General features: G+C 43.9%; 1 protein-coding gene and 1 long non-coding RNA gene across 4 annotated transcripts in view; one reads left to right on the top strand and one right to left on the bottom strand.

The window, feature by feature from the left end:
• Positions 1-16,836, top strand: part of LOC137217420 (uncharacterized) — a 132,699-nt gene that overhangs the window by 25,487 nt on the left and 90,376 nt on the right. The window lies entirely within an intron of this gene.
• Positions 1,411-16,836, bottom strand: part of AMOT (angiomotin) — a 63,064-nt gene continuing 47,638 nt past the window's right edge. For all 3 annotated transcript variants that reach the window (XM_067724213.1, XM_067724215.1, XM_067724216.1), the window contains 5 exons: positions 16,411-16,601; positions 8,839-8,961; positions 7,601-7,833; positions 5,780-6,466; positions 1,411-5,430 (listed from right to left, as the gene is read on the bottom strand). In XM_067724213.1, the coding sequence (XP_067580314.1) occupies positions 5,333-5,430; positions 5,780-6,466; positions 7,601-7,833; positions 8,839-8,961; positions 16,411-16,601 (1,332 nt within the window). In that variant the 3' untranslated portion in view covers positions 1,411-5,332. The remainder of the gene's footprint in view (positions 5,431-5,779; positions 6,467-7,600; positions 7,834-8,838; positions 8,962-16,410; positions 16,602-16,836) is intronic.

The following is a 16,836-nucleotide window of genomic DNA, read 5'->3' as shown; positions in this document are numbered from 1 at the left end:
GAGGCAATAGGCTAATGAAAAAACATGGGAGACAAAATAAATACCCTGGACTTGGCCAGTTTGTGTATCTGAGGAATGAGTACTTGGATGTGGTATGAAATTTTGGTGCTGTGGAGAACATTTCTCTCTCTTTTTTTTTTTTTTTGGTACACGGGCCTCTCACTGTTGTGGCCTCTCCAATTGCGGAGCACAGGCTCCAGACGCGCAGGCTCAGCGGCCATGGCTCACGGGCCCAGCCACTCCGCGGCATGTGGGATCCTCCCAGACCGGGGCACAAACCCATGTCTCTCCCCTGCATCAGCAGGTGGACTCTCAACCACTGCGCCACCAGGGAAGCCCCATTTCTCTTTTTGGAAACGAAGTCCTGTCATTCAGGTGTCTTCACTCAAATACCACAGTGATTGCCAATCAATGTGGAAACTATTCTAAGACCAAATGACTTAACACTGAGCAGATCACTTATGGCAGGGGAGGCCCACAGGATGGGAGGTGCAGTACCACAGAGATAAGAAGATTGGTTATAACACTGGATAATATATAGAAATGTTCCTACAATGTGATCTTTGTCACTTTTGAAGGAATACTTGCTTTTTCTCTCCACAAGTGACTGCTCATTAAGAACTAGGTACAATATATTTCTGAAAGAAATGCTTCACAAAGCTTTGTAAGAGGTGTGGTTAACTTAATGCTGTCTTCTTTGTCCTGAAAAACAGGAGTGGGCTTTCACACGTACAGTTTTCAAAGCACTCATCATAAATATGGAGGGAATTTAGCCCAATTTAGTAAAAAAAATCAAATTTAAAATGGAATGAATTCTATACCCTCTCCCTATCCATTCTGCAACACCCATCAAGCCCAATTTCACTGTGAAAAGTGTCATTTCAAAGCCTGTGGGGATCTTATCTTCCCGGGTCAGGCTGGGACTCAGTGGTAAACAGGAGGCACAGAGAGGGCAGTGTAAAGGCAGCTTTAACATTTTCAGTGAAAAGAGCCAACTTGTTTGTGGTTTTGATTTGCTTTTAATAACAAGCTCCCTCAACCAAAACTGATGAATTGGCATAAGAACAAGGGTACAAAAGGAACATCAAGGGGCCTTCCAAAATGCTAACCAAAGGATGAATTCTCTGCTTTGGGTGGCCATCATTTTATCCCTTGGAACCAGGAGATAAAAAGATGCAAAGCTTTTAATATATGCTTCGCGAGTATATAAAGGAACTGATTAGACCATGTGGCCCGTGGTGGTGTTGTCTTAATACTTTATAATCACATTCCATACTTTAAGCAAATGCAAATTCTGCCACATGCTGCCCTTGAAAGGCCATTTCACTGCATACTGAATTGAAAGTAATCACTGACACAGCGTAAATAAAGCCTCTGTTGGGTAAACACCAAAGCATTTTCCACACAGTATTGCATTTTAAAATAGCTAAGTTTATTGTCAGTGAAAAGATAGGCACAAAGTGGATTCAAACCTGCTTCACTTTATTGGAACTAGCTCAGTCAATTACAGAATGGGGTCTCAATCATTATGGGGCCACATACATTTTAAACCAAAGGTGATCCCTGTCTAGCCATCTGCCAACCCCAGCTATCCATTTTACAAACACATGCCATCAATCACAAGGGAGGCCAGAAGGAGGTTTGATGGCTCCATCGTTGCTACCGGAAAAAAATAAACAAACTCCCAACACTTGTCCAACTGATGATGGATGGTACTTGGACGCTATATTTCCAAGGATCATGGCGGGCTAAAATTGGTGGCAATTAGCCCATAGCTGATGCCTTCCTTTGAAAACATGTTCAGTAAGAATGCACACATTTTAAGTAACACATTCCATATGTGAATGAGCAATTGAGATAACAGGAGATGGTATGGCTAACAGACATGAGAATATCATTCATAAAGGTTAGTGCATATGTATACACTTGAAGCTGCCGCATTATGTTTAGGCTCTTCATAAAAAGTAGTCTGGGGCTTCCCTGGTGGCGCAGTGGTTGACAGTCCGCCTGCGAATGCAGGGGACGCGGGTTCGTGCCCCGGTCTGGGAAGATCCCACATGCCGCGGAGCGGCTGGGCCCGTGAGCCATGGCCGCTGAGCCTGCGCGTCCGGAGCCTGTGCTCCGCAACGGGAGAGGCCGTAACAGTGAGAGGCCCGCGTACCGCAAAAAAAAAAAAAAAAAAAAAAAGAAAAAAGTAGTCTGCACAATCAGTTTGTTCCATTTTCCCATTGGTGTCCCCAACCCAACTGTGTGACAAGAAAAAGAATGCACGACGGGGCTCTCGGTGTGTTTCCTATGGCAGATGACGGTAGATATTTCAGGTTCCTGCTATCCTGTCATCCTGAAGCTCAAAAGCAGCACTGAGAATAAATCCTTCATTAAAACAGCAATCAAGATACATGATCTTAAAAGACAGCTCAAGCTAGTTTTATTTAATAAAAAAATTGTTAATAGGAATTTTATATCAAGTAAAGTTTGTTCTAATGAAGTTTTTCTGTACATGGGACATTGGTGTACAACTGACTTAGAAGGTCCCCAGAGACCACCAGGCAGTACAAGTTAAGACAACAAGGTCACCCTCCTGTCCTGAGGTGCCAGTAAAATGCATAGATAGATGGGAGTCCAGAAAGATCCCCCAAATGTTATTACATCCACACAATCATGAAAAGGTGGCTAACTTGAGATTTCTCCCATAAACCTGAAGTTTTTAAATGACACCTATTAGAGATTTTCTGAAAAGGCTGGATCTATCTTCCTCGTAAACATAATACACTGACATGGACTTCTTCCACCTCTTAGATGTTCCATATTATTTTAGCAAATTACCTGTGATAAAAAATTGAGCCAAAAGGAACTGCCTCTGGTGTGAGGGGGCAGAGAATTTGTGGAAAGTTCAAAATAGTAGTTGGCCAAGAAGTTCCTCCTTTCCCCAAAATATATGAGTCTAAAGAGATGGCTGCCCCACAGTGTGGAATGTATGACATTTGTCACCTTACAGAATGTGATTAAAATGACGGCTCCCAGAGCTAGCAAAAATTCTGGCAATGTGTCATAACCATGAAAGGAGTAGATGAAAGGTTTCTTTTTATTTATTTTTTATTTATTTGAATAGAAAGTAGCAGTCCTGAAGTTTGCTACTTGTTGCTTCTACTATTTGAAGGATTTTTTCCCCCTGTGACTATAGGGTAGTATGAGTATTAACACAACTGCACTTTTAATTTCTATTTGGGATTCACTTGATGACTGAGGACTCGTGTAGGATGATCACTTCATCTTTGAAAATGTCAAGACTGGCTGAAAAATCACATCACCTTCCCTCCTGTCTCTCCCTCACCACATACAAAATAATTCCCTTTAGGAATGACCAGAAAAACATTGTTAAATATACCATTCCTATACTCGCAGAGGAACCCTGTAAGATGATCCGAGATAGCCAATCCCATAGCAAGAAAAGTGAGGTTGATTTCTTAGGGGGATGTTTCATGTGGCTCAGTGTTGAAATAAGGATCAGGAAAGGGAAAACCTTGCAAAAGGCACTGCAGGAGAGGCAAGATAGGAATTCAAAACCTTGGACAAATTACTCAAGCCAGGGACATTTTCCAAAATGCATGTGCCCTGGACCGTGTCAGTGTCTTTTCTTAAAGTGGGGCTTTTTGTATATAAGCGTTTCCCAAATTAAGCATGGTAATCGGCAGAGTAGAAAGCTGTGTTGTGTGATCTTGAAAAAGTCACTTAACCTCTCCAGGTCTCAGATTCCTCATTACTAAAATGAGGGGGTATGGCTATATTGCTAAAGTTCCTTCCAGCCACTATGCCTCACAATGTAATATATCAGGCCTACTCTTCTATGAATTTGGTTTCTAACTAACATATCCCCAAACCTCTACCCCCCCACCCTTACCTAATACCCCCACTCCCCTCACCCCCCCAATACCCCTGAAAACTGATCTTAATGACATTCTCTATGGATTTATCACCTTAATGAAGGGCAGAGAGGCGACACAGGGCAGAGACCTGTGGCAACAGGCAGCCCTTCTGTGTCCCTGGAGGCAGACCTAAGGCAAAGCTTGGAGCCACGGCCTCTTTGGTCCCTGCCCACATGTGCGTTTCCTGCTGCTCTCCAAAGGTATTCCAAGATGGAGTCACTGGCAGTGAGAAGAGGTAGCTGAGGATACTGCTGCAGCCTCCCTCTCCCCTGACTGCAGCATAGTACTTTGGGCTTCTGATGCTATTCCCTTGGAGGTGATAGTCATATATGCCTTTTAAGACGTATGCTAAGAATTTGGGAAAACAACACGAGTTATTTCAAAGTAGTCACCAGAAATTCAAAGCATTCAACCTGTCAACGAAAACGCTTCCTCATTTTGCAAATGATTGGCAATTTGAGACTGGTGACACAGCCAGTGAATTTGTGCTGGAGAAGAAATAAACACTAAGCAGGTTGGTCTCGGGAAAGGCAAGCGAGCTATGTTCCTGGCTACACACAGACCACACAAGTCTGCATACAGCGCCTCATGCAACTAACTCTCCATCAAGGCCTCGGATGGTCTAACTCCCTAAGAGAGAAGAAGTTGTACATCACTCAGCTAATTTACTCTCCTAGCATCTGAAAGCAATATATTAATTATCCAAATGCATAAATTACTCCACAGTATATATATGAATGTATGAACCTCCACGAGGGAACCAAAAGAATCCACTTCCAAAGCACCACTGAAATAAAGATAAACACAATCTCCTGGCCCAGGGTAGCTGGGAAATTGGGAGGGAAAATTAGCTCCAGCACCCTTCCACACCCCAATACTCCCTACCTTTTCTCCAGTTTACATAGCTCTTAAAACTATTCCCTTTCATGTGCCCGAGGCGAGAGCTCTTTCTGGATGCTGCCTAGATGGAAACTATACAAAACAGCACACACCCAAATCCTCTCTGGCTTCGACTTCTGAACTACATGTTACACACTGTCTTCCAAACATACTGTGCTCTTCGATTAAAGAATGATCCAGAATATGGAAATGCTAAACAAATTTCAGCACATTGAAAACACTGATGTATATCCAGCTATTAACAGTCCCAGAATTTGTATAAATCCCAACAATAAACTTTAGAGCACATTCTCATTGATCTGTCTTTAGAGGTACTCTCTAAGTGTACCAGAACAGACTGGAGTTCATATGGTATTACCTAAGTACTATGTTGTTTCAATAAAAAGTCCCTTTAAAAAACATCCCCCCACCCAACCCTTGTCCTCACCCTCAAAATAAGAACAAACAAAAGGGAAAAATGATTAAAAGCATTCTTGCTGATAAACTGCAGCTCTTGATTAGGCCATTTAGATGAGATATTCCACCATCTCTGCATCAGGCTCTTGTCCCAGGATCTGAATGGGAGCTTTTCTTTCCAGAGTATTGGAGTGGAAAACAGGGCCATCTAAATGGAAATAAGGGGTTAGAAAACACTTAGGGACAAGGTGAAAACTCAAATTTTAGAAGTGGCTTTAGAGCCCCCATTAAGCCTCAGGCAAAGTGACATTGGCCCACTACACTCCCCCTGTTGTTCACCTGAGCATTTACTTTTACTGGGAAAATGACCTTGACTCATCCCCGTTCTATCCTGGAGAAGTCATTTACAGACTCTCTGCCCCTATCTCCTCTGATTAATCCGCTTTAGAACTTGAAAAGCCCTGCCCATATGACCGGCTGTGCCTAAACAGCGGGCCAACCACCCGATCTGTCACTGAGGGCGGAACCCAGGGCTACCTGATCCAGAGAATTACTACCTGTCTTATCTGGATTGCAGCTCAAACTTGGTATAGACAAACGACGTGGTCCAGAACCGGCAGCTGGACTTGCAGGAGCCTCAGCCTGAGCCAAAGCTGGAGCTGGAGCTGGAGCTGGAGGAGCAGCTGCAGCCGGAGCTGGAGTTGGTGCCTGAGTCTGAGCTGGAGCAGAAGCCTGAGCCGCTGCTGAAGCCGGAACTGGAGTTGGAGCCGGAGCTGGAACCGGAGCCGGAGCAGCTGGAGCAAGCTGAACAGCAGCAGCAGCAGCAGGAGCAACAACAGCAGCAGCAACAGCAGAGGCAGCAGCTGGAATCTGAGCAGCAGCAGCAGCTGGAGAAACAGCAGCAGCGAGAGCAGCAGCAGCAGTTGCTGGAGACGGGGCGGCGGCGGTGGCGGCGGCTGGAGCGGCAGCAGCGACAGCCACTGGAGCAGCAGCTACCATGGTGGTGGTGTTGGTGGCAGCGGTGGCAGTGATGGCGGCAGCAGTGGCGGCAGCAGCAACTGGAGCAGGAACAGAGATGGGAGCGACAGCTGCGGTTTTGTTGGGTTCCGTTCCCCGTTCTGTTTGCGTGCTGCAGTCCCGGCTGCCTGTCTTGGAGTGAGCTGACAGTAGGGGAGTCGAGGGCGGCACAGGCGAGGGGGTGGAAGGGACAGACTCGGCACGGTAGTCTCCACCCAGGAGGATACCTACAAAGGAAAGAGGGAAAGAGCTTAGAAAACTACAGGCTATTCCAATATAGACATCCGATTACCTCTTCTTCCTTGCAGGAGGTTCAGGAGGAATAGGAATGGTCCCAAATTCTCTACTTTTGCCTCCAGTGAACCCAGGAATCAGTTTGTCAGGCACCTCCCACCGTGGCTAAAAGCTTCTTTCAGACTTGGCAGATCCCTTCTGGTTCTCATTCTTTAATCCCCCAGCGAAACGTATTAAACCTTTAAGTGTCCTGGGTATCTGTTCTGATTTATTTTTCCAATGGTGATTGATTTCCAACGAGCTGTCAGAATGCTTCTACTTGGTTCCACTTATAACCAACACCAGCCATTACCAAACAGCTGGAAAGGATCAGGGAAAGCAGTCTGTGGTCGCAGAGGAGTGTGATAGTAATTGTGTGATCTAAGGTTCTAACCATGACCATGGTCCCCCAAATACCTACTCTAAGCAAAGGACACTGCAAGTGTCAGAGGACCAAGAAAGGTATTAGAAGCAACAAAGAGAGCTCAAATTAAAATATACATAGCTTGTTTCCTCAGCCTCCAAAAATGTGCCTCGTGGTATCCACAATACTTCTGGGGTTTTGATTAGAGGGGAAGGAATGGACAGGAATGGAATGAAAAAGTACATTCTGTTCTCATCTCAGAATATTCTGGTAACAAAAACCTGCCACCCAGCTCCATTTAGCTTAACTAGAACTCTGCGTCCTCCTATTATATGGGAGGAAAGAACACAGAAAAAGCTGGAATTTTGAAATTTTCAATGACACGAAAGCCACATGGGCTTTGGACAAAGACAAAAGGTTCCGCATGGCCAAGGCCAAAGCTGAGAAGTTTTAAGAGGAAATTGAAGTTATCTTCTTTCCCACCCAAACAGAACTCAGGATTCTTATCGTCTAGGGCTGTGGCTTCAACCAGTGTTCTCTCAGTGAGACTTCATGGTGTCTGCTAAATATGCAGTCAGCCTCTCAGGAGGACAAAACCCAACCAGGTATATCTTCCTCTCTAGAAGTGGGACTATTACTCCTTCTCATTGCCACGTGGGCACATATCCAAGTCAGGGCTCTCTTTAAACGTGTCACTTTAATCTTCCTTATTTACTGTCATTACCTAGGCTCCCCTTCCAGCTCTTGTCATCCCGCTTCTCTTCCATGATGGGGGTGCCAGTCAGGGTGGAAGAATGGGAGAGCAAGCCTGATCCAGCATTGGAAATGGACATCAGAGACTTTGCTGGCCGCATGGATGACAGCTGCTCTGTCTTACTTGGCTCCTTCCGGGAACGCTGCTGGAGTACCTTGATCATGGCATCCTTCTCAATAATCTGGGCATGGAGGGTCTTAATCCTAGGAGCCAAAGACAAAGAACATATAAAACACTGTTGCCACCTCCAGGTTCTGGTCTCACTTCCTGCATGGACTTGAGCTTCCGTTATATTTTTGACTAGGGGGTGGTCTACTTATTTCTGAGTTGTAAGACAAGAGACAGTGTGCAACAATTTTTAATGCACACCCATATGGGCACAGAGGAACATCCAGGAGTTGTCAGTTAAACCTTAGGAAGCCAAAGAAAAGTATCTGTGAAAAGAAGGGCTGTATATGAGAGAGTAAACTGATGTAGTGGGTACCTTAGTGAAGAATCTGAGTCAATGGAAATGATGAGTCAGTCAGTGAGAAGATGAGAACTTCTAAGAATGGGCTACTTCGGCTAATAAGTAAATGATCACGCGCTTGTAAGAGACATCAGATGCCCTATCTCCGAGTTTGAGTGGATGTTCTTTTTTTTTTTTTTTTTTGGTGGTACACAGGCCCCTCACCGCTGTGGCCTCTCCCGTTGCGGAGCATAGGCTCCGGACGCACAGGCTCAGCGGCCATGGCTCACGGGCCCAGCCGCTCCGCGGCATGTGGGATCTTCCCGGACCCGGGGCACGAACCCGTGTCCCCTGCATCGGCAGGCGGTCTCCCATCCACTGCGCCACCAGGGAAGCCCTGAGTGGATGTTCTTTTACCGAGCACTCTGCTGTACCACAGAGTTGAGGTGCAATGCTAGAAAGAATACCTCAGAGTGCAAATACCAACAATTCAGTTCTGGCAGAGGGCATATGGAAGCAATTTACCAAGGACAATGGGAAAAGCAGTGTTACTTGGAATTCCAGAGTTAGTGGGAATGATCAAGGTAAAGGTCATTGCATCTCAAATCCTAAATAACAGGCTGGCAGGGGTGCAGGGGTTGGGGGAGGCTGCATTATCAGGTCCCCCTGTTGTGAATGAAGATGCTTGCCCTTCCCTACTGACCTATCTGGTCTCCATATCAACTTCTCAGATCCACCAGAGTCCAGATCAACATTTTACCTGCCCTCCATGTCAAGGCAACGCTTGTTGGCCATCAAGATTTCTTCTTCCTCCTTCTGGATGCGAGCTTCTAGAGCTGTGTCATAGCTGGTGTTAGGAGAGTGGCTGATGACTGTTGTGTCCCTGGGAAGGAAAATGGCAGTGATAATGACGGGAGGGCAACAAAATCCCTGTCCTAAGTCAAAAGCCTTAGGCTGGAAGGCCCTACACTGAAATCAAACTTATTAGGAAAGGTCGGTTTCCGGGTGACTTACTGATAAGAATCTCCAAGATGGGAAGGTTCAGCTTTCAGAGCTAGAAGAGGTTATTGACAGACATAAGTGCAAAAGTCAGTGATGAATTCTATGAGAAGTGCACAGGCTTGCCTTCAGAACTAGAGAGACACCCTCCCAAAACCTCTGGCAGAAAGTCCCTTCAAGTTTGTAGATCATGACCAGGCAATAGGAAGATATTCATATTTCCACTTTATATGATTATTTATATTACATATGAGATATGCCCACTTTATTCTCATGACAGTCATGAAGGGGAAAAGGCTAGACTTTGAAGGAAGTCAGAGAAAGTACCAAAGAGCTATTGCTACATTCAACAGCAGTAACTCCACCTGAGTGTTTGCTAGAAATGAACTCTAGACATGTCAATAGCCAAGTTCAGGTAGGGCATGGGAGCTGAGTGAGAAGCAGGGCCTTTGAGTCCGTGCCCCTTGATTCCTATCTAAGCTATATCTGAAACATTCAAGTGCCAAATCAATGAGTCTCCCCCAACTAAGTGACTAATCTCTTGCCAGAGTCCCAACTGCATGAGGGACCATCATGTTCCATCTGAAAGTGTCTCAGGCCATTAACTCAAGGGGTAATTAATAAGGAGAAGAGTGTGTGTGTGTGTGTGTGTGTGTGTGTGTGAGAGAGAGAGAGAGAGAGAGAGAGAGAGAGAGAGAGAAGAGAAGAGAAGAGAAGTGAGGAAAGGAGAGGAGAGGAGAGGAGGGGAAAGGATGTAACCCATGGGCAAGGCTGATGTTTAAACAGCACAAGTCAAACACATAATGGGAATCCTATACCCTCCTGATAAGTGACGTCATGCATCTTTCTTTAGTTCATTTAGAACTAGTGGTAGAGTAAAGAGGGAAGGGAAGAAAGAAAACTGGATCGCATTTGAGTAACTTGGAGGGAAAGAAAACGAGTTTAGGAAGAATGTTGATGTAATTATATTGGTCTTAAAGAAAACCAGACTATAGGCTGAGGAAACAATGAACTGGCACTGCTGCATTATACTTCCTCTGAGAATGAGGATCTGTGGGAGAACTCCAGGCATCTCTTCTGCTGGCAGCTGGTTATGTCCTGTTAGCATAGAGATTGTGACCAGTGCAGATGGCTGTGAAGGAGCAGGGAAATGAAGAGGCAGAAAGTTGGTATTAAAGTTGGGGAATTTTGGTGAGCTTCTGCAAAACTACTGTTCCCCAAAATGCTTCACCTTATATGCAAGGTGGAAACAATTCATTTGAATGGTGAAATAACTGGAGAACAAGAAGGGAAAGGACCCCAGTGGCTTTTATCATTTGCTAAATTCAAAATATTTTAGTATCTCGGAATTCTACACTTGCTCTAGTGCAGTTCACTGGCTTGTAGTCCTACTGGGAATGGCCCCTGTGTTCCAAAGTACCCAAGAGGAAGCAGCATTGTGTAGTGTTGAGAGCACAGGCCCTGACTATAGGCCATGCCAGGGTCAAGTCCCACTTTCCCTAGTCCTCTGCCACTAACAAACTCTATGAGCTCAGGAATTGGGTTAACTGCTCTAAGCCTCAGGCTCCTTGTTTGCAAAATTGAGATAATAATTATACTTATATCTCATGGGATTTTGGGGGGGATGAAATGAAAGTGTGCATGTAAAACATGCAGTGCCAGGCACAGTAAAAACACTTCAACAAGTTATTATTAAGGGAGAAAAGTGTAGGTAGAAAGAGAATAACATACAAGAGAGTATGAGTTGAATGAATTCCAGCTCTTGGTATGATCCTGGAGGCGATCCCCGCAGTGCAGAGTTCCAATGTGATGGCAGAGGCTTCAGAGGCAGGCCTCTTTTAAAAGTGCATAGTGTCTACGGACACTGGGGACTTGAGCGTACGGTTTGTCCCTGGGGGAGCCACTTTCATTGCATAAAAGACCATTCTGGGGACACAGAGGCCTGCCAGCTAATTGATATGGACACTGTGAACTCCTCAGGAATGGAGCCTGAAAATGTGGGGCACTTAGTGAATTCCTACAGAGCTGCCAGGACGGCCTTCAACATCAATCTTCCTTCTAGAAGACTGGGGCTACTGAGCAATGGCTTAAGCAAAAGCAAGCAGGCACAGCATTTGAGGGAGCAACTTGGCCTGCTAACTTCCAGTACTCTGAGCCTACCCTTAAGCACATCAGTAGAGAGATGCTGGGCTTGAAATGACAACCTACAGACCCCAAACCGCATTATCCCTGAATTACTATCCTGCACCTCAAATTCTTAAGTAAATGGTTTCTGGCAACTATTCCTCCAGTCATCTTCTCTCTCCTTCCTCTGATGAAGTTATCCCCGTCACATTACTTACACTGCTTTCTAGAATGTCACCCATGACCTCCTAATTAAAACATCTAGCGGCCTTTTAAACTTCAAGTCCATCTTTTTCCTATCGGTAGCACCCTTTTGTTTATTTAAAATGGGAACTCAACCATGAGTGGAGCAGTGTGTTTGAAGTTCCTGGGAGGCTGGAGAGTGGATGGACATGGATAAGACTAGTCCCCGACTGTAGGGAACTTGCAAGGGGAGGGGAAAAAAGTAAATAATCAACTATTACAGAAATGAGTTTGGACTTTATTCCAATAGGCAGTGAAGCTTATTAGAGCTTTTCAAAGGGAATGAAATGATCCAAGCTGTGGTTCAGGAAGACAGCATTATCTCTGCTGAAATGTAATGGAGGGATTAGAGGGGCCATAATACTGGAATCGGGCAGACCAGTCAGAAAGGTTATAATCCCAGCAAGAGATATTGAAAACAGGACCCGGCGAAGTGGCAAGGGAAATGGAAACAGGCTACAGGACGCAGAACTGCTAGAACTTGGAGACTATTTAAATGTGGGTGTTAGGGAGAGGGAAGAATGAATGAGGACTTTGTTGTTTCTAATTCAAATGACTAGAAAAGATGGCATACTGCTCGTTTTCTGTGATAGGAAACCAAGGAGAACTTTCTTTCTTTTTGGAAAATGCCTATAATGGTTGTTTTTTTTTTGTTTTTTTTTGTTTTTTTTGCGGTACGCGGGCCTCTCACTGTTGTGGCCTCTCCCACTGTGGAGCACAGGCTCCGGACACGCAGGCTCAGCGGCCATGGCTCACGGGCCCAGCCGCTCTACGGCATGTGGGATCTTCCCGGACCGGGGCACGAACCTGTGTCCCCTGCATCGGCAGGCGGACTCTCAACCACTGCGCCACCAGGGAAGCCCTATAATGGGTTTTGATTTTAGTTACAGTGGACTTAAAGTGTCTTATGGATAGCCATATGACAATATCCATCCAACAAGTTGTTGAAAATTCTAACTTTAATCTTAGAGATGTCAGAGTTACTATTTGAAGCTATAGTAGAGAACAAGATAACTAAGACAGAAGGTAGAATGAGAAGAAAGCAGGGGACGGAACCTGAGAAAGGCCTCCACAACGCAAGACTAGGTAGACATGCGTCACGTGTGTGACCAGTTTCTACCTTCTGCTTTCCCTTTCTTTACTTCCTTCTTCTTCCTTTCTTCTCTGAATGTGAAACACTGCACATTCAGAGAAAGGTAACAACCTGATTCAGTAAATGCAAAGAAATAAATTACTGGTTGATCGGGTGTGTTATCTTTTTATCTTTTTGCTGCTATTCGGAAATAAATCACCATTTGTGAGCTGAAACTAAAGATCTGCACTGCCAAATCAGTTCTTCTGAGATGAACTCCTACTTGGTAGTAATTTCCCTCATCTACATTAAGCATCTGGAGAGGAATACTCTAGGAACACAATAATATGAAGTTATAATATAGGCCATGTTTTGTGATTATTTATAATAGTCTAAGAAACTAAATAATAAGCCTCAAATAGTAACTCTTGAACAGGTAATACTCCCTATTTCACCATCTTTGAAATCATCCTATCTGGGAGGCAGCAGAGTATATATAGCACTCAAGGTGTCAAAAATGTAGATTTAAGTCCTGGTTCTTCTGCCTCTTAGTAGCTGTGTGATCTTAGGGGAATTCCTTAATTTGTCTGTGCCTCAGTTTCCTCATCTGTAGAATGGATACCAGTACTTCTCTCAAAGAATTATTGTGAAGATAAGCAATAACTGTAAAGCGCTTAGAAGCGTATCTTATATAGTAAACACTACGTGTGATTTCTTGCATTGACAGCTTTCCCTTTGACAAGAGATGCTTCACAGAATCAAAATGCCGGAATGGGTATAAAACAGATAACCCAATATGTCTTCTCACCTGAGAAAAGACAGATGTCTATTCCTATATTAAAAATCTATATTTTATTATTCACAGTGGCCAAACACTGGAAACAATCCGAATGTCCATCATCAAGTGAATGCATAAACTGTGGTACATCCATGCTATGGAGCACTACTCAGCAATAAAAAGGAATAACCTATTGATATATGCATTAACTTAGAGCAAGCTCAAAGTAATCATGCTGAGTGAAAGAAATCAAACAGAAAAAGTACATATTATATGGCTCTTTTTATATGACGTTCTAGAAAAGGCAAAATTACAATGACAACAGATGTTGTCTGGGGTCAGGCATGGGAGGAGGGGATCAAGTTAAAGGGGCATAAGGGCACTTTAGAATGTGTCCTCTATCTTGACGGTAGTGGTGGCTACATTATTATATATAATTACCAACATTCACCAAACCAGACACTTAAAATAAGTGGTTTTTAAATATGTGAATAGTACTTCAATTGAAAAATTTCTACAACTACCATTGTATGACCCCAGCAACATTTCCTAATTGCACAACTTATTATTTATGTATGAGCTATTATTTTACAAATATATTAAGTTTGAGATACTTAATATCTCAGAATAATAAGCAGAATACACAGAAACTGAGCAGGCTGGTACAATGTGGCACTAGATTTAAGGATTTAAGTTGTATAGAGTTAGAAAGCATTTCCTTTCTTCTTTTACTTCTTCCTTTTGCCCTCTTTCTTTTTTCTCCTTTTTTTCCTTCCTTCATTACTCAAACATATGTTGAGCACTTTCCATCTGCAGCCAATATCCTAGGCACTTAAAAATTATTTTGGAAGAAAATAGAATATAAAGCCTTTACTACAGAAAGGGGTGAGGAACAGAACCTTGGTCAGTACATTTAGGGTTGGGAGGAGGGAAAGTGAAATCACTGGACAGAAAAGAAATGGCAAGAAGAGATGTTGGAAGGGAAGGCAGAAGAGCCCACAGGTTCTGAAACAAAGTTTTCTGAATGTTACTTTCCAAATTTGAAATCTCATAAAGAAAGAAAGAAAGGAGGAGAAGGAAACTAATCTCCGTGGCAGAGCATAAGAAGCAAATCTTTGGAAAAATAGTATAATCTTAGCAATAGAAGGGTCTGGAACAATCACCTAGTCCAATTCTCTCATTTTACAGGAATTCAAATACAATCTCTCAGTCTCTTCTGTGGGTTGTATTAATAGGCATCAAAAGGTACACAGTCCAGATATGGAATGTTTGTCCGGGAAACTATTACAAAGTGTTCCTATTAGGTGGGAACTGACTGCTTTTTACCATATTAAATGATAAGCATTTACTGAAAACAGTGATTGCATGGAAACTTTCTACCTGGTGATTTAAAGGAATTCAATTTAAATTAAATCTATTTTATGGGAGCCAACAGATTCTGGAAAGAAATCCATCTGAAAGGGGATTCTCCCAATATTCAAAACTTTCCAGGGAGGAAGGAAAGGGGTAGTTTCTTTATACAAGGCCCCCAAATGACAACCTCCTAGCTTTCCTGCATTTTGACTTGGAGTCTATTCTGAAGTCAGTTTCAACAGTGAACTTCCCAGCACCAAGAACCCTGGCTTTCCAACATTTTCTTACACCGCACACTTTCATGAGCTGTATCTTTCTAAGTTTCTGCTCAAAGATGACAAAAATGCCCTGCACCTCTTTGTCAGTGTTAGGGTTTCCTGAATAACCTCTGAACAAGCACTGGGCACAGGTGTTTTCTTGGGAACCAACAGCTAAAATTACACTTCATTCTGCTTCTAAGCTGCCTACAAACTTATCAACCATCTTCCAGCCCAGCTGGGGCTTCTCTGCACTCTATTACTACACTGGCATGGACTGAGCACACCGTTCTCAGAAAAAAAAAAAAAAAAGACAGGTAAGCTTAAGCCCATGAGGACCTCAAAATCAAGGCACAGGCAATTTCAATCTGTTTAAGGTTTATAGGGGGTATCTGGAGACAGACAGAGCATGTTAGAGAAACGTAAGATGTCTTCCTGAAGAATTGGGAATAGGTTTACAAACCACCAGTCCAGCTTTTAAGCATTGACCTTCCTCTGATTTGGGATGAGAAGGACTCGAAAATAAATGTATCCACTGCCTCCTCCACACACATATTCCAACCCAAAGTCTGGCAAGTGCTGCCAGGCTCTGCCGGCTCACCACATTTAGGAGAATGCTAAAAACAACGCCATGGTTTTTAATAACTTTCTGGATAGAGACCTATCTGGGTGCAATATGCTATAGCCTGCTTTAGAGACCCAACTCCAGACCATGGCCCTGTCTGTATCTCCAACAATCCACATCATCTCCTGATTTGAATTTAGCTTTTGTTTCTTTCCCAACTGATGATTACAAACAGCAGCGAGACAAACTGGATAAGAGCACTGTGTCCTCCAAAGAGCAATAATAAATGTTTATAATGAGAAAAGGGGAACACATAAAGGGCAAAAAATGAAAACGCCTCCTGCCACTTTCTCTCCCTTACCAAATGGAATGTGACTGCTTACATGTGATGAACTTGGAGGCACAGAGAATGTGGGCTTCAAATATAGACCTTCTCAAAGGGCAGGGATGGATTCATGTTCAGCACAGTCTTTGGCATACCTTGGACAAGCCAGAGCTATCAAATGGCAGTAGCCACTCCTGAGTGACATTTAGTTTCTGAGTGGCATTTCTCTGGAGAAGCTTTCATTCCAGTCCTGGGGCTAAACAAAGAAACCTACACATGTGGCTGAAAGAACCTGAGGCTTTGGGGAAGGAGGTGTGTGGACGTTCAGTTGATCCCATCTGCAAGTGTTCTGGCTCCTGAAGAAAGCTGAACTATGATTCCAGTAAGTTCGTCAGTAACTTTAATTTACAAATCCTGGACCCTCTGCCCCACAGTTGTTCAGTCTCTGCATAACCAGATTGAAAAAAAACAAAAACCATACACTTAAACAGAAACTGAGAAAAAAGAAACAACATTATGGGCAAAAAAACACTGGAAAGTCTATTCATCAGTCACTTTTCTGTTCTCCACACCACCCCTGCCCTTCATTCAGGGGCTCTACCAGCCAGCTACTTACCTCTGGGCAGCTACGGTGGCCGCAGCGTCCAGAGCAAAATGTCTCATCACATTCTCCTCTAAATACTTCTGCTCCCACTTAGTCATGTCAGCTTCCAGGGCCAGGATCCTCTCCTCCTTCTCACGAAGGAGCTCCATCAGTGCAGCGGCATTGTATTCTGAAACATTGGTGGGCTGAGAGTTGCCCTGGCGCTGTGGGAGGAGATGCCGAGACCCCAGATGTTAATGAGTTAGGACCACAGTGGCTGAGTCCCATTTGAAGAGCCCTCATTTTTGGAAAGGATTACTGCCCAAGCCACTTCAGTTTGGATTCCGATTCAGAAGCAAGGGGAATTCATAGGACTTTCTACCTCGGGCTTGAGTACGAGACTCTCGATCACGAAAGGAGCCTGCCGTGTCAAATGGTCGTGCTGCTCAGAAAGTGGAT

Source organism: Pseudorca crassidens, chromosome X, assembly GCF_039906515.1.
Source record: "Pseudorca crassidens isolate mPseCra1 chromosome X, mPseCra1.hap1, whole genome shotgun sequence".
In the NCBI taxonomy this organism is placed as follows: Eukaryota; Metazoa; Chordata; class Mammalia; order Artiodactyla; family Delphinidae; genus Pseudorca; species Pseudorca crassidens.
This window is presented reverse-complemented; position numbering and strand designations above follow the sequence as displayed.